At 40.5% G+C, this 21,961-nt stretch overlaps 1 protein-coding gene and 1 long non-coding RNA gene across 10 annotated transcripts in view; one reads left to right on the forward strand and one right to left on the reverse strand.

The window, feature by feature from the left end:
• LOC126918926 (uncharacterized) overlaps positions 1 to 21,961 on the forward strand; it is a 136,800-nt gene that overhangs the window by 60,001 nt on the left and 54,838 nt on the right. The window lies entirely within an intron of this gene.
• Positions 1 to 21,961, reverse strand: part of LOC126918872 (insulin-like peptide receptor) — a 116,846-nt gene that overhangs the window by 11,845 nt on the left and 83,040 nt on the right. For 5 of the 6 annotated variants that reach the window (XR_007711449.1, XM_050727328.1, XM_050727330.1 and 2 more), the window contains 4 exons: positions 17,290 to 17,464; positions 15,346 to 15,592; positions 3,462 to 3,567; positions 140 to 1,540 (listed from right to left, as the gene is read on the reverse strand). Coding sequence is in view for 5 of the 6 variants with exons in the window: in XM_050727328.1 (XP_050583285.1) it covers positions 140 to 1,540; positions 3,462 to 3,567; positions 15,346 to 15,592; positions 17,290 to 17,464 (1,929 nt within the window). In the remaining variant the exon portion in view is untranslated. Of the gene's footprint in view, positions 1 to 139; positions 1,541 to 3,461; positions 3,568 to 15,345; positions 15,593 to 17,289; positions 17,465 to 17,991; positions 20,815 to 21,961 lie in introns of those variants that run through there. The other variant, XM_050727331.1, reaches the window with a different exon arrangement.

Here is a 21,961-nt window from a genome sequence, read left to right on the forward strand (position 1 = left end):
ACAATCGCAACAAGCTCTGCCCCCGAATATTACGAGCTTGCGCGAATCGAACACTTTCCCGTATCCGTGCATATCACACTTGTAAATGTCAAGGGATTGATAAAATTGATAAAATTAATCGCACAATCGATGTACTCACGTTCCTCGCAATAATTTCTCTGATCGATGAAATTAGGGTCGTCTGGCTCCCATCGTCCAAAGATCCGATAGTGCGTTAGGTTTCCGTTCTTGTGAAGAGGTGGCAGCCAGGACATGATCAGCTCGCTGCTCGAATTACTCCAGGTCATAAGGGACCTGGGTGAGCTAGGAGCTTCCGGCATCGTTCTGAAGTATGTTAGGTTGCTCTGGGCTCCGGACCTTTCCGTGGCAATAGTGTAAGTCTTCACGTAATAAGCGTACTGCGTGTATGGCTTCAGCTGAGACAAGTAATGCGTGTGTACGTTCTTCTCCTGTCGACCAGACCCAAACTTGGATCCTTCCATCAGAGTGGTATTTGTACTTGCGGATACATCATCGACCTTCCAACCATCTCCACCACACGCGTCTCTGCCATCGTACATCGTTACGTTCATGTTGGGCGCCTCGATGAAATACACCACGTATCCAAGAAGAGACCTGGCGTCGTGGTGAATAAATGGTTCCCACTCGATCACCGCACCCCACGGTGACTTCTTACCAACCCTGGTCCTCAGTTCGGTTACGTTACACGCAACTTTGTCGCCGTTGCTATTAGGCGCCACCTCGTAATCCGTAAAAGGTCGTAAACCCGCCTTCTCTCGAAGCATCTCGATTTTGTACAAGCACAGTTTCGGATTTAGATGAAAGAAGATCTTCCCTATGCCACCTTTCGACAGGATTTTAATATCTTTGTGCAAACTCCAGTCCCAGAGTTCCTGTAGATTTTGGTTGTCCATTACCAATAACGAATATTTTGAGTTGTCGATGTCGTTTCCGCGTATCACTCGTAGGTTCTTCAGGAAGTTGAGAGATATCAGTGGGAAGCTACGCACGATCTTCAAGTAGCCGTCGATCTCTTCTATGGTGCTCAGACTGTCTTCTAGCTCTTTCACGATATTCTTCCCACCTCGAATTTGGATCTCTAAACTACCGGTAATGTGAGTGCATCCGCGAAGTTTCTGCGCCGAGGCGATGCTGTCCACGTTCGCTCCGGCACACTCTTTCTGACAGGGTCCCTCGCATTTTTTACACGACACTTTGCCATTTGATTCTTCGTCCATGTAGCCCGGTGGACACTCCATTACGCAGCTTCCATTGAACGATTTGTACGGGTAGTTCTTCACGTTGAACACTTCCCGTGGTTTCTGCATTGCAAGGCACCTCTCCTCGTTGATGCATCGATGGTTCATGAATTCCAAGGTACCGTTAGGGCACTGTTCCCTGCACTCGTTGTTGTCGGTTACCACGTCTTTGCAGACGACGCAGTCGCGATTCGTCGGGCCAGTGCACGTGCCTAAACACGACGGATGGCAACACGTTCCGGACTCGTCGCATGCGTTGTTCTCGCACTTTCGATCGCAGACTGAAACGAACAAGTTAGAACACGAATGATACTAACAACGCATACTGTCTATGACGTTGTACGAAGGTGTTCTCATCTCTACTGTCCTACGATTCCACATAGCATCTTCGACCTAAGCATTTTCCTTATTGTCCCTCGTCCATCTAATTGACCAACGCGCTATTCTCGAGACTTCTACGAGTAAAATTAGCGATTCAACGGTTGAAGATATCTTATCTTAAATCCCTCTGTCTTCTGTGTCTTTTAAATCCTACCTCGTTCCAGAGATTTCGCCTCCACTCGAGAAGATAGCTGTTAAGAGAAGCATCGAGGAGACACTGTCCGATGTTTAATATATAAGTACAAGGTTGAATCTTTTTAACGGATAAAATAGCTGTTTGATGACTACACGTGAAAAAATTCAAGCCACTGTTCCGGGTAAACAACCACACGGATGTAGCCTCGAACGTGCGTCTCACCGGATGAAGTCTTGTCACGTTCTCCGTGGGGACACGTGGCGACGTCTCCAACTTTCCCTGTAATTTTTGCGAAAGGGGCCGCTCCTCGCTAACGAACAGCCTACGATACGATCGATAAACGCGAAATACATCGGAAGTTCGCCAAAAAAAAAAAAAAAAAAAAAGAAAATGAAATATAGAAAAGAAAAGAACAGAAGAAAAGAAACATTTCGTAGACCTTTGAGAAATTATTCGAAAATAAGCTTTTCATAAATCGACGTGAAACACTCGAGCTACCGTGGAAGTAAACGTCTATCGGTGTTCTATGGAAAGTTCAAGCGGCACGCGATTGCCAGTACAGCGTTTGTTTAGCGCATTCCTGTCAGTTTTTACCCGCGCAAAGGTCCGTTGAGTGTAATTTAGAGTCGTAGCGCCCACGGGTGAGCCGCCTACGGTGGCCAACGTGTCGCGCCGCCGCCAATTTCTCGTCGCCCCTTTCCTCGCGGCCAGACAGCCTCCATTTTCCACAAGGCCAGCGAATAATCGGATAATTTCGGAAGGAAGGAACGAACGGGGCGGGAGCGTGATCGAGAATGGGTCGTCGTCACGCGTGGGAGCGGCAGCCGTCGAAGATAGCTGAAAACGTGCGTGTCCTTTCATCTTCCACTCGGACAACGCGGCCGACCAACATCGGGAATTTCCCCTGCGACATCGCCGCGTTACGAATTAACATCGGCTGACAGGGAATTTCCAACTTTCCTTCTACCTGGAGCGCGATTTCTCTACTTTGTCGAGAAACGATATTTTCAGATGAAACGGCGGCTGTCATGCTTCGAGACTGGAATCGATTTCTAGTGAAACTGAGAAAGTGGCGTTGTCTGGAACATCTAAGCTTCGACATGTTGAAGTTCGACCTTGAACTTTGCACGAAATAACTGAACCTATCGTATATAACGTTAGTTTCGATATAATAAACAGAAGATATGGACAGAGTAGCTTAGATTCGGCAAAACGATACAGCAAAAACGAGAAAATGATTGGAAAATCGATAAGCTCCTATTATATATGAACTGTGGCTTCCCTTGATACGTTCGGACTGTTGTAGTTCTATTAAAATTTGTTATTTGCATAAACGAAAATTCAGTGGTAGAATTGACGACATACTAGAGTTTCCCTTTCACCCGGTCTCTTTTTCATCTGCCACGTTATTATCCGTAAGGTATTCATCGTGCGTCGAATTTAGCATAAAACTAAATTTAATCTAAAAAAAAGTTGGTCTTGATATTACACGACGCATAAACTTTCGTGCAACTAAATGTGCCTTTTACCATATGTTTTCTAAATGGAATTCTCCTCTGGATATTTCGTTCCAAATTTTACGTTGTTTCATAAACTCTGCTCTATCACAAAAAGACCGATCAAGAGAGAGAGTCTACTATTATATTTCATGCGAAATTCATAATTTTAGAGGGAAGAACAATTACTTTGTTGGCAGTGTTGCTGGTTCCAACACAAGTATTCATCCGACTTGGTCTGTCTTTGCGGACAGTGCTTCTCGCATACTGGGCATCCATTTCTCGGATTGTTCCCCTGTGAACAGAAATACAGGAAAAATCAATATTGAAATATTCAAGCGATCCATCAAAATATTTCCTAGCCATTTTTGAACCTAGTTTTTCACTGTAACATCGACGACGTATTACTTGTCTATTAATATCTTATCGATGGATTGCTTTTACCGTGAACGATGATTTCATAAAAAATTTGTTATTTAATTATTATTTCACTATGACGATTGCTCGTAGGGCACGCGGTGTCGTGGCCCAATTGTTAACATTTCTAAAATCGTTGAAATCGTTAAAATTTCAATACGGCAAACGTTTGGAAACACGTGGGACTCCAAGGATGAAAATCGCGCACGAAGGGGAGAGTTTACCACCTTGTTAGCTACACGCCGCGCCGGCCAAGAGAATTCCTTAACTTCCGTGGAGGCTGTGGAGTGCTAAAGGTTGGATCGATACGTCTGGCGCCTTCCATTATTTATTTTTATCGCCGTTATGCTATTTTTCCGGCTTTACCGAAACTTTTAGTTTCATACACTTCGCGATACATCTCTTCTTTACGTGACCTTTGTTTTAGCGCCGCTCTTAAAGAGTTGCGATTTTTCTTCAATGTCTAAACCGAAAATCTCGCGGCCAAACTTTCGTTTTACGTTTCCTCGAGTTCTAAAAGTCCTAAAAGTTTACCATCCCAATTACCAATCTTCTCTTTTTTTCTAATTTTTCACAACTTAGACACGAAAACGTTGAAATTGATGGGCTAGCAATCATAGCGTTGTAAGTGGATGCAACATTTTTCATAAAACGCGTTCTTTATTCAACGTTATAGAAAGTTCGCTATAGTATAATGCATAAGGGAGTAAAGATATAACTTAATCGATTACGAAGTTAAAGGGATGATAGCTTTAGAAGTTGAAACAGGTGACTGAAATAAATTCTACAAATTTTGACACGCGCCACTGCGACTTTCCGCCCGTCGATTGTTCAAACGTCGACATCCTGTAAACACGAAGCTCATTTCCTGTTCTCGTACCATCGACGGAATCAAGCAATACGAATAAACATGGTATTCGGGTAAAAGTTGGTAAAAAATTAGTATCCTGTCGAAAAATTCGACTGCTGGTTGAAAACGATATTTCACGCTATATTCGACGTCCGAATCGAACGATTCCAAAAGTACCGCGAAAATCGGAGAATGCCAGAACCCCAAAGTTGTCTGAACGGGTCAATCGACGTTAAATGTTAGAGGAACGTGTGGTTAATCTGACCGATTCGGCAATGTGAATAAAAATCCGCAATGTGAAAAGAAATTTGCGTTCAAATGAAAATTGAAATATTTTTCAATTCGAAATTACAATTTCAAGATTGAATAACGAATTTTTCCTAGCGATCAAACGATGCAATTGGGTGTACGATACTCTCGACGGTACTCGCGCCTGGTTGAAAGCTCGAAACTTTGCGACGAACCCTCGACCCTCGACCCTCGCGACACGCTCGAATTTTTTAGCGCGCCAGCCGGAAACTAATTAACCCTCTGACCCGGTCACGTTCTATCGATCACCCTTGCGACCCGTTGCTGCGACGAGCTACCATCCTATCGGCCGGACTCGAGAAATGAGATATTTATCGGGATTGTCGTGGCACGGGGGTTACGAAGATCAACGAAACAAACCGGTATCCTACTACGACTTTGAAATAGTGAATGGACATAGTGATTTTCGGCTACCGTTTAATCGAATCACAAGCACAATTTTCGTACGATAATAAAATCCGCCATCTTCGGTTACCAATTACTTGCGTTATTTTCTGTTCGTAGAAAAATTGTGTGTTAAGTATTAGGCGTGTAAATTATTTCGGTGCTTTTACATTTGCAAATATTTCGATAGTTTTAATTCTTTGAGCGCTGCGTTGTCGGAAGTTAAGCGTGCGCCATATTTTTTACGAAAGAGCGCAAGTTGAGCAGACTGAATTTTCATTGCAAAATATATCGATTGTAATTAAAATAAACGATGTAGTGACCTGAAAAGCCTTAACGACCATTTATTTCATTACGCAATAATAACATGAAGAATATAAAAGTTGGGAAATTTATTTTTTTAATTGAAAATTTAATAATTTTGTATTGTATGGTAAAGCACGGTTACATTTTTTGCATTCGTAACGCAAGTCAATCCTGCGATTATGTTTAGTGCAAACAGCGTGTCTTTGTCGTGAACAATGTTTATTATTTTCTTTAGTTGTGCAGGATGTAGGAAAATGCCTCTTCGTTAACAGAAATGGAATGTCGTCCGAATGAATCTTCTTCCTTCAGCCTCTACTCTGCGTAGTAGGTATTTTTGCAAAATATCTTTTATCAGAGGCAGATGAAAATTTTCAAATGTTCCAGTTTTATTATTAGCACTTTTATGAAGAATATATGCATTGTATATAGCGAGGCCTAAGAGGTGGAAAAAATATTTTTTATACCATTTTGTGCTTTTTCGAACGCAGCGAAGTGAACTCGAAATCATATCGATTTTATCAACTGCGCCCATCAACGCATTGTAGTCCGCTACACACTTTGGTTTGTCAGTTTGATAATTAATTTTTTTTTTGTTTCAACGAAATCATCAAAATGTCAGCTGGATAACATCCATACGTCTTTTTTATCACGCCACTTTAACGCCACTTTTACCCTAAATTGAATGGTTGTATGAGAACGCATATTACGTTCATAGCGCTCAAAGGGTTAAAGAGTGCCATTCGCGTAATTTCGCACAATTTACAACAAGCTTGCCATCTGCCTGATTTCCAAGGATTCGATTCGTTTTCTCTTTCGTTGCTACGCACGTTGTGCCTTCCAGCCAGATTCTACGATTTTACGAAATTTAAAGAAACGCAACGTATTTATGACGTTGCGATATTCCTCGGTTCTCGATAGATTGATAGATTCTCCGAAAAGATGATGACCAGCTGACGCATATCGAATCTTCTCCACAGTTGCAAGATTCAATGATACGGATAATTACCGGCGAAATCGCGGTCACGTTATCAGGCAAGTCGGGAAAAAATAGAGATAGAGGAAAAGAGATTGACGCGTGACCGTTGGACAGATTTATCTCGCGGAAGCAGCGGGCACGCGACGCGTCATATATGACGCGTTAACGTCGCAGGAATCAATAAAGAGCGCCGAAAAAACGTTCGGCGGCGGACGAAACGACGTTGCGTTGCGTTGCGTTGCGTTGCGTTTCCATTAGCGGACAATGAAAGTTTAAATAAAAGTTGCCGATTGAAAAGAATCGCCGTCAACTGAGCTCGACTGGTACGGCTCGCCCTTTTTATTACAACGACTCGCCACCCCGTTCGATCCATATGTCCACCCTCGTCGTTCTGGTCGTTGGTCGCCAGAGAAATAATTCAGGCGTATCGCGCGGCAATTAGCGTCGGGATTTCCATGTCTCTGATCTATTCCCTTTCCAACGCTTTTTTTTCTACGGCTGTACTTTATCGAGTAGCTCTGTGTCGCTTCCGATTTCCAAACTCACCACAGGCATCGGCGAGTCGAAATTTTACAGGCCAAAGCGGAAATAAAACGTCACGTACTCGACTAATCTAGCGATCGCGTTGTGCAATATAACGTGATCCAAAGTTCGTAGAAGTATTGGTTGTTCGTTAAACGCCTTCGTCGGTTAATGGTAATTTTCGGTGTGTTCCTCTGCTGTAAAGTTACAGATTGTAGATTGTACAATCGATATACAAGGTGCCCAGTTACAAACGAAAGGTGCAAATTATTGGAAAACTATACACTGTGGGAAAAAAATAATTCAGACACGAATCGAATGATTTCAAAGGGCAAATAAACTGGTTGTAATCGATTCGTTTCTACGTGGACAGGTAATACAGGTTTTTTTTTTTTTTTTAATGGAATCACGTAGTTTCAAATACAGTAAACGTTCCCTGGAAAATTGGTATATACTTCCATTTGTCAAATTTAACGTATAAAAGACAAGTCTTGTCTTCCATACGTTAACTTTGATAAATTAAAGATAAAATATTTGCTAAGTTAATAGTTCTTCGACATAAATAGGTTAAATTTTCTTTTTGGGGAGAAGACTTTGGAGACGGATCGATTTACTGCATTAAAAATTTCATGATCCCATTTTAAAAAAACGTAAATGTTTCGTAAGCCTTGATGCCAGTTTTATATAACCTGTAGCTATCCATCTACAAAAAAAGCTAATTAAAAAGCTAATTGTACGAAAGTATGCCCTTCTGAACCCATTCACTTTTTGTCTGAATCACTTTTTCATACAATTTATAATTTTCCAATAATTTACATGTTTTGTTCCCTACGTAACCGGAAACTCTGTATAAAATATTCAAACATAACACTCGTAATAATATTTAACGAGTAAGTGTTCATTTAGATTGCTTTGCATACGTTATTAAAAACTGACTTTGCATAAACACCTATCGGTCATACTAATCGTATTAAATTAAATAGACGTCTCAGTAAATAGGCATCTTCGTGCAAAGAAAAATACTAAACACTGCATATTTATCGTATAGTGTGAATTTATTACAAGAGCAAGAAATGCTATGGTAGAAATAGTAAAACGCAAGTGTTACGTCGAACGACACTCTACCTAAACCAAGCTACACACCGCGGGCAAGGTGGCAACCAGATGTCCGCACATCCTTACTGCGTACCCTCAATAATCTTAAGGACCTATCATAAATCTCAGGAATTTTTTAGCTAAGGTCCTTCACTTCACCGAACAAACATCTCTTTACTGAATCGTTTCTAAAGCTTACTGTTTACTACGGGAAGACGCGGCAGAGCTAGTTTTTCTCACGTATGATACTTCACATTAGCAACTTTCTATCGAGGGCGGCTAAGACCCTTTCTAATCCACCAACCTTCTTTTATCCAATCAGAAGCAATGTCTACTGCCCTCACTTTCCTAACCAAAATTGTCATCAACAAATCCGATGGTCCCTTACGTTAGATACACCCGTCACTAGCTTTCCTCCGACACAGCATCGCCATTTTTACTTTACTTATTTTTCATCGTTAGAATAGTGGACATGTTATTACCGGGTTCTACCCTTAAATCAATCACTTACTTAACTTATACATACGCAGCAGAGTAATTGTATTCTTTACAAAGTTGTTGGAATACACATTAATTTATACCTGTTAATTCAGTGTAAATTCAATTAAACTATCCCTATTATCGTAACGGGAATCTACGCTTCCCGTTGACGTGTTTTCTGGCGATCGCGTCTCTTCGCGAATGGTCGAATGAACAGCAAGAAATAGTTAATTTTATGACAAGAAGGTTGTCAGAATTGAAAAGTTATTTAGAATTTGAATCGTACGATATTAACGTAAGAGGAATGACGATATTTGAATAATAGAACGCTTGAGTACCAAGTGTTCGAATAACAGAAACGCTTCTCGGTTTAAAAACAAAAACACAGTCTCTAATTATTTTATGCATAATATGAAACAAGAGCACAGGTTTGTTATTACACCAGAGAATTATAAACACAAAACTGAAGTTTTCCAAAAATTGACAGAGATATAAGATACTAAAAAATTGTACGGAATTGTTTCATGAAATCGGCTAGACTGCTACGTAGCCGAGCATGAATTGCACGTTACATTTTCTCACAGTTGGCAGAGTAACGTGCGCGAAATTCATTCATAATGTCATTATCGTTCTTCTCTCGTCGAATTCACCCACAAACCAGCGAATAACGGCACGCGCCGTTGCTCCGATGAATCCTCTTTGATCGAAACTTCTTCCTAACCGGTGCAAATTGCCAGTAAGAGCGCTAACCGAGTGGAAGTTTTTACCGCGGGATGCGTCGAGAAATGAAAGCTCTTCGAGGCGTTTCGTAATTGTCGATAATCCGAACGAAACTCTCGGCAATCACGAAGGAACACGTTCCTAGAGATTCGAATCTCTTTGTCCGAAAACCGCTCGCTCGAACGAAGCCGATCACACTTCAGACCGGATTTGTCGGAATCGCCCTTTGCAGTATACGCTTGCTCGCGCGATCTCGCGAATCTGATAAAAACATAAGTATACGCTTCTCGGAGATTCGGGATAGCCGAAACGAAAAACGAAGTTTCAAATACACCGATCGAACGATTCGCGTGTAGCGCAAACCATACGTTCTCCAAAGTTGGAAACTAAAACACATGGTGCATGATGTACGTGAGTTGGCAACGTGTATTCCAACCGATAACGAGGCAGGACGACGAGCTCGAGAGACGCGCGTTATATTTTCCGAATTAACGAGTGTTCCAGCTCTCTCCTTCTCGACAGAGAGAGAGAGAGAAAGAGAGATTGCCGTACTACGATCTCTCGATGGAGCGACGTTTTCCGCGTGTTACATGGTCGCTGATAACGTCGAATGGTATTTCTCACCGGCGAAAGTTTGTAACTGCGATCGGTTACTCTCGGCTGTGGCGCGTAAAGCTGCCGCGCGTGACACGGCGGAAAGAAAGGATCGGTTGGCAGGGTTGGATCGACATGACGCAGCGCTTATCCGCTTGCCACTTGCACGGATCGGTGTGCATGTTCCGCATTAAACGCGAATTAACGCATTGTCAGCTGGTTGATGGGGACTGGATTAAAACGCCAGCTTTCATTGTATCTACAGAGGGCGGCAAGCGTGACGAACCGCATTCCATCGCGTTAAATGAGATTTACATTTAAGGAACATTGTATAGGATATTTGCAACACTGTCGACGATTGCGCGTCGAATCGATCGGGTTTCGCAGCATCGAGCCTTTCAAATACGCCGATCCATCGAGCTGACGGTGTGCTTTCACGAGTCAGCCTTTAACTCTCGGATACTGGATCTGGATCGTTTTGATCCGATCCTCGCTGCTGTAATATAGCTGCCGCATATCTTGCATTACATTCTTGTTATCCTCATCTTTACAATGCTATATTTGAGCATAGTCGAACACTATCGCACACATGCTTTCGAGAATCAATCTTTAACTATCGGACACTGGATCTGGATCGTTTTGATCCGATGCTCACCGGTGTAATATAGCTGCCGCGTATCTTCGATTTCATCTCGTTCTACTAAGTTTTACGGTGCTATACTCGGCTCTAGTCGAATGCCATTACGTACGTGTTTAATAAATTTGCTACTGGAATCTACTTTCTTTCGCTGTAGTCGATCGATAACGGCATAAAATGACTATTGAACTTATTTCCTGTTTCTTTCGTTTTATAAGGAAATAGATGTACAACATTTTTCGTTTTATATTATTTTATCGAATTACGTACGATCCATTTTGTTCTATCGAAATGAAGATCACAACGTTCGACAGATTAGGTTTCACGTTTGTATAAAGATGCGTCGTTGTAAAAGAAAAACACTTTTCGGACAACCTAATATTACGAAGATTGTCACATACTTTACACATTTCACGTTTATTTCTGCATATTACATAGGTTCTCTGTGCATGTTCGAGCCCTTCTATTTTCCACAATTATAATACCAAAATCCTGAATTTAATTGTAACGAATCAAACCATTGCAGTACAAGTTACCGGCGACTTTACACTTAAAGTGTACAGCTTGTCGGACATAAACAAATGTGCTGGTATTTCTAAGCGATAGCGTGCGTCTTAATCTGTAGATGTACGTATATTCTGGGTCATTTCGACTCGATTCTGCTGCTGAAAGGTATAGCCTCGGAGGGTTAACGTTTATTTCAAGAACGTCTGATCGTTTTGAAATTGTAACCGGTTCGGGAACCGGTTTCCGCGGAGGGCTGGATCGGCCGTCGCGCACCAAAACGACTCGGTTCACCTCTTCGTGGATGGCGTGACGATATTATTATCCCGCCGGCAGCGAGGACAGTCGGTCGATCTACGACAGAAATAGTTCATCGCGAACTGTGCCAGCAGTGCGATTCTCTGATTTACGCTGGAACCGTGGGATATTATTGCCCTGCATCGGGCAAAATCGTCGTGGGAACCGTTCACCCGAAAGCAATCGGTGGTGCGCCGCGCGAAAGATTGTCGTCGACGCGTTCGAATCGCGAAACTTGCTCCGTGGAATGTATACCGTTCGTGGCCGGAAAGTTGGCTAGCGGAAACGATGCAAAGTCCGATTGGTTTATAGAGTAATGGGGCCGTGTTCCGTGACACAATCTTGAAAATAGAACAACCGTACACGCTCGATTCCGTTTTTATACGACTTCGATCTGACGTGGTTAGAGAAACTGCAATTCTGTTTTTACGTGATCTAATTCGACTCTTTCAGATTTCATGGTGCGTATATGCAACATTGTACTCTGACAAATGATCGCAGTTTTAAGCGAGTCATTCGTTGAGAAAGGTAACAGAAAATTTCCGTAACTGTGGAATAAAGAGCTAATAAATTAATTCCAATTAGATCGACTCTCGTCCTTGCAAATACCAGTACAATATAAATATGAATTTATTTCTAACAGGAACGATAAGATCTGTTAAAAAATAGGAGATCTGTAAACAAGAAAGCTAGCAACTTGAGTGACAATTTAATTTGTTTACCAGGTTGATTATTAAACATGTATTTATTTCCTTCAATGAATTGCTATTCATTTTAGCGCGTTATGATCGTTTTTGCCAAAACCTAGGAAAATTATTAATTATTGCCGAGAAGTATCTTTCCCGCAAGCCAAAAAACATTCTTTCCCGACAAAGTTAATCTAACACGGTCCGAACCGAACTTTTTTGAAAACGTCCATTTAAATTTAATCTTTTGTACTTTTGAACAATTTTGCTGATATTTTTCAGGGACAATGCACTCTGAATTTGTTATATATTTTTCGTAGAATAGAATTGAACACAATATCGTAGACCAGGATTATTTTTTTTTTTTTAAAGGGAGCCGCGATCGCACAGGTTTGCGTAACAGAATTATGGGGCCGTGAAAATGTTTGCAGCTGTTTACACACCAGTGAGATGAAAAATGTCAGTCATCCGTCAACAAACGATAAAAAAGAATTTGTCCAGTTATCAGTCGACATAGATACAAAACATCTACCTTCTAAAAAATGAACTTCTGCTTGGAACTAGGATAGAATTACCGACAATTTTTAAAAATCTCTTAAACGTACTTGTCAGATTTTAGACTACGCGTCTACGAAAGACGATCAAGATGTTCTGACATTTATATCAAATATTCAGCCGAGATTAAATTGCTTATGTAACGGCAAGACAGCACATTTATCTCAGCAAAATGTAAATTTAGCTTTGGTGATAAAATTGTAAATATAACAGAGAATCGTTTAAAATTAAACTTCTCTGATTATAGCTCCAGCTGTATACAGAACGACTAAAATTCTTGAAGACTTAATAAGCAAAGAGCTATCGTTTATTTACAAAGATGTAATAATTAACGAGCAACACGGGATCCACTTTAATTAATCTGATTGAGTGCCGTCGCTACCTGGTGGATCGTATTGAGAAGGGCTTCCAAGTTGATGACGTATATACTGACTTTAACAGAGCTTTCGATTTCATAAGTTATTCCGTACTCTATTTATTCTTTATCTGACAAAATTCAAATTATCAATTTGGCGAATATCTATTTTAGAGAAGTTCAAAGTACATACAGAGTTCCTCAGGATCCTCACTTGGATCTATCGTCTTTTATTTTATTTATTAAACCTTTGCACTCCTATGTCGAGCGTGACTCAACATCAGTTTTTATCTCATGAGCTCCTTTGTCGAGACTCACTCGACATTCTTTCAGTCCCATCTTTTTTTGTGAAAGAAACCCAGGTTTTTTGTGAAACGTGCGAAAGAAAACCAGGATTGCATCCTGGTAATTGTTTCAAGATATATCCTACACTTAAAGATTACAAAATACAACGATAGTGTGAATAGAACTGGCATTTAAGTGAATTTCTTTCTTCCTTTATTTATTTAAATTGTCTTATATTTTTGGTTAAAGTAAATTTCAAATAAAACACTTAAAAGCGTTGGCAGCTACTGGTAACGAAATTGAAATAAAATTCGCAGTGCAAATTAATTAAATTAATGATATGTCCAACGATGAAAATATCTAACGATCTCAGAATCTTTAACAGAATAGATGTTTGTCAGACTCTGTCCAATTGATCCAGGTCGATCTTGATCGCCTACGTAACTGGCGTTTAGCTAATAAATTATCTCTCAACTTATCCCTAGTGTCGTATTGTGCGTTTTAATCATTGGAGAAATAATCTAGCGTTTAATTGTTTCATAAATCGTACGCCATTATCCACGCTTGATAATGTGAAAAAGATCTAAGTATTATTTTCTCAGCCAATCTTGATTTATATCCTAGTCTTGATTCTTTAGGACTTATTCACAGGTCCCGCAAGTTCCTTAAAAATACAAACACACTTAGAACATCGTACTGCCATCCTGTCAGACCAATTTTAGTATACGATGATATAACACGATCTCCGTGTTGTACGTCTTGCAGCAATAATATTTAATTTAACAGAAATTTTTAAGGCTGGCTACCAAATATAGCAACGTTCGATGACGTTTGATTCTCTCAATTACGTCAGTATCGTTGATAGTTTGTATCTTCTGATACCGAGCAAGAGAAGGATAATATCTGATACGATCTTTATTAGTAAAATATTTAAAGGCGATTGTTGACTGTCTGGATATTATGCAGCTGCTACTTCTCAATGTACCACGAAGAAGCTTCAGAAGTCACCTGTTGTTTCATACGCAACAACATCGCACATTCTACGATTGTTACAATATAATTGCATAAATCGCGTATGGTCAATCGCATGAACTCTTGCCACATCGCATCTTCTCGGTCAATGTACAGTATCCTTAAGACATTCTCTCGAGTGTTTTCTATGCCAGTGTCATAATATAACTTTTCTCATTGCTCCTTCGTATCTATTTTTGTTCTTTCTCTTTGTTTCTGCATCTTCTATCTCTTTTCATCTCTTCTTTATTTTTTGCTTTTCTGTCCCATATGTCAATCTGTTATATCAAACATAAACAAATAAATATTTCTCTTATGTACCTTTTCACGTATATAGTTGCGGTTGCGTAAAATTATTCGCGAAAAAAGTTTGCCCTGGATCTCGAGTGGAAAAAGTTTAAGAAGCGTCGCGCTAGACGATACGAAACGAACGAGCGTGATCTTCAAAGTCAACGACATGCGAAGGTGTTAAATAACGTTTCATTTTAACGGCTATTTATTAGCGGGCAATAGAATTGTTATACCGATGTCGAGGGATGCCAAGGAAACGGTTCGTTGCATCACGTCCGGATAATGCTCCTGCTACTCTCCACAGGATCGTCAAATTTCCGCCAAGACTTGGCCCACATGCCAGAAGGCGCCGCCGTTACTCGCTATTGCGATTTCTTGCCATAGAAGATGGAATTTCGGTGCCAGTGTCTGAATTGTACGCTTTCCATCTATGCAGCGAATTCCTCTCGCACAGTGCGCATTAATCAACACTTTTGCGATCGCGTCTTTCAAGTACGATGGAGTTCCAGTGTTCCATTTACTTCAACGAAATTCTAGTCAATGCCCGATTAAATGAATTTCTCTGCCGTCGATGAAATCCGCATGTTCCGCATGAACGAAAAATTCCAAGTATCGCGAAAAACTCGATCAACTCCTATTAGTAGCTTCTGCTTTAAAAAAAATTATCTCCTAAACGGTCGTAGGATATTACGAAATCGTAAAACGTCGCGTGTAAGAAATTTTAATAATCGCGTAACAATCCCTGATCTCTACAAGAACTTTCTATGAGATTTGACAATTATTTGATTTGATAACTTACCGCGATCACGTGTTCTCCTTTGCCAGCCTTAGCAATCAGGTCCCAGTCGATAGTGTCCACGTAACAAAGCGCGGGATTCTTCTCGAAACGAACGGAACCCCTTACGATGGTAGTTAGACTATGCAGCCCGATCTCCTGCAGGTTCATCATCTCGAACGCGACAAGGGCGTAATTTATAAACAGAGAATGGCCTCGAATCACGGTCAAGTTAGGGAACAGGCGACCGATGCTTCGCAGCCCTTTTACCCTATAGCACATACACAAAACAGAAACAGAATAGAAGTAAGAGAGAAGAAAAGACAGATACGAATTTATTTTACATTTATTATATTCATATTACGCGCCTCCTGTATATCTTCGCACATTTAAATTTCTCGTAAACTCAAGAACATCCGCAATCTAGTTATCGTACATTGGAATTCATCAACCGTTCCTTTCTCTCTTTCCTACTCGCAAAAATATATTTTCCAGATATTCGAAGAAATATTATCCTTTGCGATATTAATACTATTATTCACAGCCGTTTTCTTCTTTAAGATCATAAATTTCTTCGAAACATGAAATATTTTCCACAGTTATTTTACTGCTTCGCGTCTACCTCGTTGCACGACCTTTGTCCCACTCTCGAACGTTTCGTAGAAAGTATAAAAGTCTCGATAATAGCGTACAAACTTATACCTGTCGATGTTCTGCCCGTTTACGGTACTTTTCGATGCTTTTGCAAAAAGTGGCCAGAAAGGGGCAACCAACGAGGAAGGAGGAAGCTGAAGAAGGAACCGGCGAGATAATAACAACGTACAACGAAGTTTAGTGGCCTTCAACGATAGAGGAAGTCGTAGAGACAGATAAACCGCGCCGGTTTTCTACTTTGCAGCGACGCGACGCTCCCGTTGGCTCTGTCACTTAATTCCTTTGTGTATTTGCCAATGACTCGTCGTTCGACCATTTCGTACGATTCATGGAAAGTTTTTTTGTCCCTTACGAATGTAACGAACAGAGTCAAAGAGCGTTACTTTTGTGGAAGGAAAAATTGTTGTGCGTTCGATTCGACTTAAAAGACGTTGAAGAGAAGCACGGTAAGTCGTATTTTCCTCTCTCGTAGAAGCAAAGTTTTAAAATTCAATGCGAGGATCACGTGCAACAAGGAACGTGATAAGCAATTTTTAGTCATTTCCATAGTAATCCGTTCTATGTTAATTGAAATTTGCATAAATCGTCTTTTTATTCCATCGTGAGATTAAATATGTACATAATTTTGCACCTTATCGAACATTTCAGAAACGATTGCAATTAATTCCACGAGACATATCTTCGAATCGAATCTAACAAATTATTTCCTTTCCAACTATGTTAGCCTCCGAGCGACATTAAAATTAACAAACCGATAAAAATGAGCATTTCATATCTTTTACCTCTGTTCTTGATAATACGTTATCGACCGATTCCATGTCAAACTATCTTTTTTGCTTGATTTTGCAATTAAATACGTCTTTTTCCTCGCCGTCTCCAACATTTAGAAAACATTAACGTCGATAGTTCTATCTACATATTAGATTATTCCATCTTCTTCGGGTATTTCATATTAAAATACTTCTTTTTAGTCGATAAATGGCACAAAGATCAGGAAATCGATAAAATTGAACCTGTCCTATCGTTTCCTTCTAATCTACGATTTGTTTTATTACCTGAATTTCAGAAACCACTCTTATCGTTTCGTAATACTTTTACAGATGGAAAATCTTGTAGAAATGTCGTATTCTCACTCTGTATGACGTGCTCCCCAAAGAAAACGTGAATGATCAAACTAATCTAAACTACTCGACTCGGTAATAACGACGGAGAATTTAAATTGTTCGACAAATTGAGGATGCGTAATACCCCAGCAGACAGTCATTATATTTTTTCCGCCTAACGTTTATTTGAAAGTGAACTACCAACGATTACCTATAGAGAAGCAGGTATCCGGTGATCTCTTTCAGTTCCGGGAAAGAGATATTGGCATACTCCGACGGCTCGGCGTTGTCGATCAGCAAAATTTGTACGAAGCCTTCGACTAGTCGGCATCCCTTCAGTCTTGAGAAATAACGCACGCTGTTTCTTATGTCTATGCTTTGGCACACTGTAACAGAAAAAGATGTACGTGATTCGATCAGATACGACGAAGAGAGAATTATCGTGGAACGATCGATCGAAATGGACATTACAGCTTCTTTGCATCGTAATAGGGAATTTTAGCTTGTACCGTGATCGCTGTTATCTTCGTCGTTTCTTGGAATTGCGTTCGTAGAGCGCAGCTACAATCACACGTATCTAATCTACCGACTTTAAGAACGAAAGAGCAAAGTGGTTTTAGACATTTCTGTCGAATTTCAGTTACTAACTTGGACAGTATACTTCGATATATGACATTAATAACAAAATAAGATATCAATTATAGAGTGGATATTTTTAGACAACATTTTGCATACTTTAAACACTCGGCTCGTTTACAAACTCGACGATACAACGGCTACGACAAACCATTTGCACGTGGTTGCGTTCGTACAAATTAATCAAATCCAAGGATATTAATAACTATAAAAATTTCATATTATAAAAATGAAATGTAACGCCTGATAAAAACACGCGAATGTTTTTTCTACCCACTGTAGAGTTTTCTTTACGTTCTGATGAAATTCGAACGTGAATTCGCCAGCGGCGTAGAGTAATATTCCATTTCGTTTTCGAAGCGTCCTCCGATTCTTCTTTGTTCCCTTGGATCAAGACAGGAAACACTAAGCCGACCGACGATCGAGGAAAGGGTGACGAAGAACACCGGCGACCCTGAGCCGTGGCAACTGCACCGATTACGATTCATTAAATCTCGACCAGAGAGGGAAACGAAACTCGCCTCCGGAGGCAAGGTCGAGCAACCTGACTAGATCGTTGATATCCGTTGCCTCCCCTTCTCTCAGTCTCTTTCTCTACGATCCGACAAACCGGACCAACTTGAACGCCAAAGTTATTCAAATTATTCAGCGAATCATTCCAAGTATAGCTGGCGATAACAAACTGAAATCTTTCTTTTCAGTTTGCTTCGGTTTGCCCGCTAATCTGCTCTTTCCTCGTGATACCGATCACAGTAATCGAAAATGCAATATCGATCGAAGCTTAGCTTACTCGAAGTATGAAATCTTAGTTTCAACGATTCGAGTAGAGGATACGGATTCTCGTACGATGGCGAGCACGGAAAAAGAGGAAAAACACAAACAGAGAGGGAAAGGGAAGACAAGAATGGAGAAGTGTGCAATTATTGGGAAATAATAAGTACGAACGAGAAAAGATAAATAGGTAATAAATGGCGGAATAAATGAACGCATGATCGAGGTGTAACAGGAAGAATGTTTTTATAGAGGTAAAGTATCAAGAGATAAAGAGGGGGGATAAGAATACGTCTTTATGCTATCGTAGTTACGTGCAAGTTTAGTTTTATAATAGTTTTGTTTCGTGTTCGCAAACTATGTAAAACCAGGTTCAATTTCAATCCAATTTCACGATAAAATAAATAATTACGATACTAATATTACAATAGCGAGCATATACTATAAATAGGGAACTTATACGAAATTCAACTTTGTTTTGTAACTATTACTCGACGGTTTAAAAGCCACTCTATACGTATTTATAGCGCTTTAAACAGCAGATAATGTACCTTTAAATATTCTATTATAAGACAAATAGAATTTATTAATCGTCTGTTTATTCTCTATGCCTTCGCAACGAACGTAAGTGAACTTTCGTAGAAGGTGAACCGAGTCCCTAAAAAGGAGTCGAACGAGCGTTTTTGGAGCATTTTTGCTCGAGCATTCGGATGTTTAATGTCCGATTCGACAAGCAGTCGCTAAGCGGAGAACGAACGCTCGTTCGTACTTTCATTTTATCAAATTATACTAAAGCGGAGAAAGAGTGGGCATTCGTACGCTCGATCTAGATACGCACCATAAGAATGTTCTGAATCGAGCTAATGGAATAACAAGGAGTCAATACCGGGTCGCGTGGCAAAGTAGCTTGTCGGTTCACGTGTATGCAGACGTGTGGCCACGACGCGACATGACGCTACGCGACGCGACGCTACATATCGTCGCTGGAAGAACCGTGACGAAGCGTCGACTCGTCGCGGTCAACTGTAACGGGTTGCGCTAAAAATACCCGCGACGGCTGACATTGGGATAAACATGAGAGCACGCGCGAGTTGATCTAGGCACGCGGCCGCTGTGTCGCTTCGCCTCGCCTGATTTCATCGCCACAACACCGCCATGAACGGTGCAACCTATATCTAAATCTTCGACGTTTAACACATCGTCGATCAGCTACTATTATGCGAAAAATGTATATTTCATTTTGCGACCTACCACCGATTAGCTTACGCAAAATTTATATTTTATTTTGAGACGCGTTACCGACTATTTTATGCAAAATTTTATTTCGTTTTCGGATGTATCAGCGGCTATTTCATGCAAAAATTTTATTTTATTCCGCAGCGTAACACCGGCTGTAGATTATGCAAAAATTTTATTTTATTTCGCGGCGTACCACCGGCGAATTTATGCAAAAATTTCGTTTTACTTTGCGCCGTACCACCGACTAGTTTATACAAAGGTTTCTTTATTTTAAGTCGCTTCACCGGCTATTTCATGCAAAAATTAATGTGTGCCACCGGCGACAACGTTTGTGCGGGAACTCACCAGTTTACTCGTCGTATATCAACAATGTGTTAATCTATGGCTCGTTCCTTCTTAAATTCCTAGGTATTCTTAGTCGTCTACGGGGTCACTGAATCTTTCTGGCAAAGCGTTCCATTGCTAGAGCGGAGTTACGATAACTGTAGGTGCAAAAAGTAGAATCAAGGTCGTAAAAAGCTTGGTCCTTCCTTATTGCGATATATATTATATCGAGAAACAACTATTACAGCTAAAAAACTAAAATGTTCAATTATCCAAAGATGAAAAGAAAATCAATTTATATGTTTTTGTAGTCACTGTCTTGCTTTATAGCTGGTTACTACTACAGTGTACGAGGATCTTGCAATGTAAAGGTTAAGCAAGTATGCCCCATTTAAACAGACAGCACTGTACTTTCTTAATCCGTTGAACGCCAACGTTGGATTAATTGCAACATTCCATTTGTAATTTCTTTTCAGTCAACTCACATTATTAGATTCTATCGAATTCACATTCTGATTATGAGAAGAAAATCGACGTATTTGTGCAACATTTTGTTCGTTATTTATTATACCTCTCTCTATATATATTTATTTCCTCCTACAATTTCGTACAGTTTGGAATTGAACAATTTTATAGCACTATGATAAACTCTTTCTTTTTACAAATTATATATACAATTTCATTTCTTGTCTTCGATTTTTAGTATACTTCCCGTAATTTTTATTCTTTCTAATTTTCCGCATCTACCGTGCTTCGCAAAACAACAACTCACTTTATTTATGTTTGAGCGATAGCATTCTATTTACACAACTTAGTTCGAGCTGAACGATAGCCCGAACAATCCAGCGCTCGCTCGTTCGATAGCATTCGAAACGCTTTGATCTGTTTGCCCAAAGAGAATAGCGGATCGTTCGAGCCTCGTGAGATTCGCTGATCTCTGCCCGGTCAAACAACGATGCCTTCCTACCTTTGGAATCTCAGTCGTTTCTTCCGTATCGCATCACGTTGTCCGATTTTCGAGTTACACCGCGCTCGGGAATCATCGTTACGTTCGAAACATTCGAGACTCTTGAGACACGAGAGACAAGCGCACTGGGAGCATCGGTTGGAAGCGGCAGTTTTTCTCGAACGAATCGTCGACGAAAATCGAATCGGACGTGCCTCGATGTCACCGATGCCCACGCACACGCCCACCGGGCCTATTCGTCACCAGGCGATTATTTGTAGCATAAGTCACTGATTGGGGATTTACGGGATTATACGTGTTATACGTACATCACAAGTATTTTTGATTTTTTAATAATACAACCGGCTGTAAATACACGTCTCCCCACTACCTCGACAATTTGCCTATTTTAGTTGGTGTTAATTGTCGGTTACAAATTGCTGTACTGTAATTTCACAATTCCAGAAGTTAAAACGGAGAAATAGGATAGTGGAATGATTTACAATTTGTAATGTTTATCCGATAGCTTTTGAAGGGATATCGATGGCTATCGACGCGGGCTTCAACGTTTAAGAGATACCAAATAAACCAAACGTCGACCTTCGTTTTTTCGAGATAGCCGCCAGCGAGTAAACATATTCGGCTACCGTGGTTGATCGAATGTCCGTAATGAATCAGCTCTGAATCCGCGTGGCACGCGCCAACCAGCATATCGTCCAACGACGAGTCAACCGATTGATAACGGAGCAAGCGCCAGTTTTCTGGCTCCCAACTATCAACGCGCTTCTCTTCTATCAAATGTCCTCTATGCGGTTTACAATAGTTCGGGCATACGTCCGGACTTTGATCTTTACATTTCACTCTTGCTCTCGTTTCAACCAACCAACAATATTTTTAATCTCTAAGAATAATATTTGACATAGGATTGAAATCACGCACGCCGATACTTTTATCGTACGTTTTCTCA

This window comes from Bombus affinis, chromosome 7 (assembly GCF_024516045.1).
Source record: "Bombus affinis isolate iyBomAffi1 chromosome 7, iyBomAffi1.2, whole genome shotgun sequence".
NCBI classification, from domain to species: Eukaryota; Metazoa; Arthropoda; class Insecta; order Hymenoptera; family Apidae; genus Bombus; species Bombus affinis.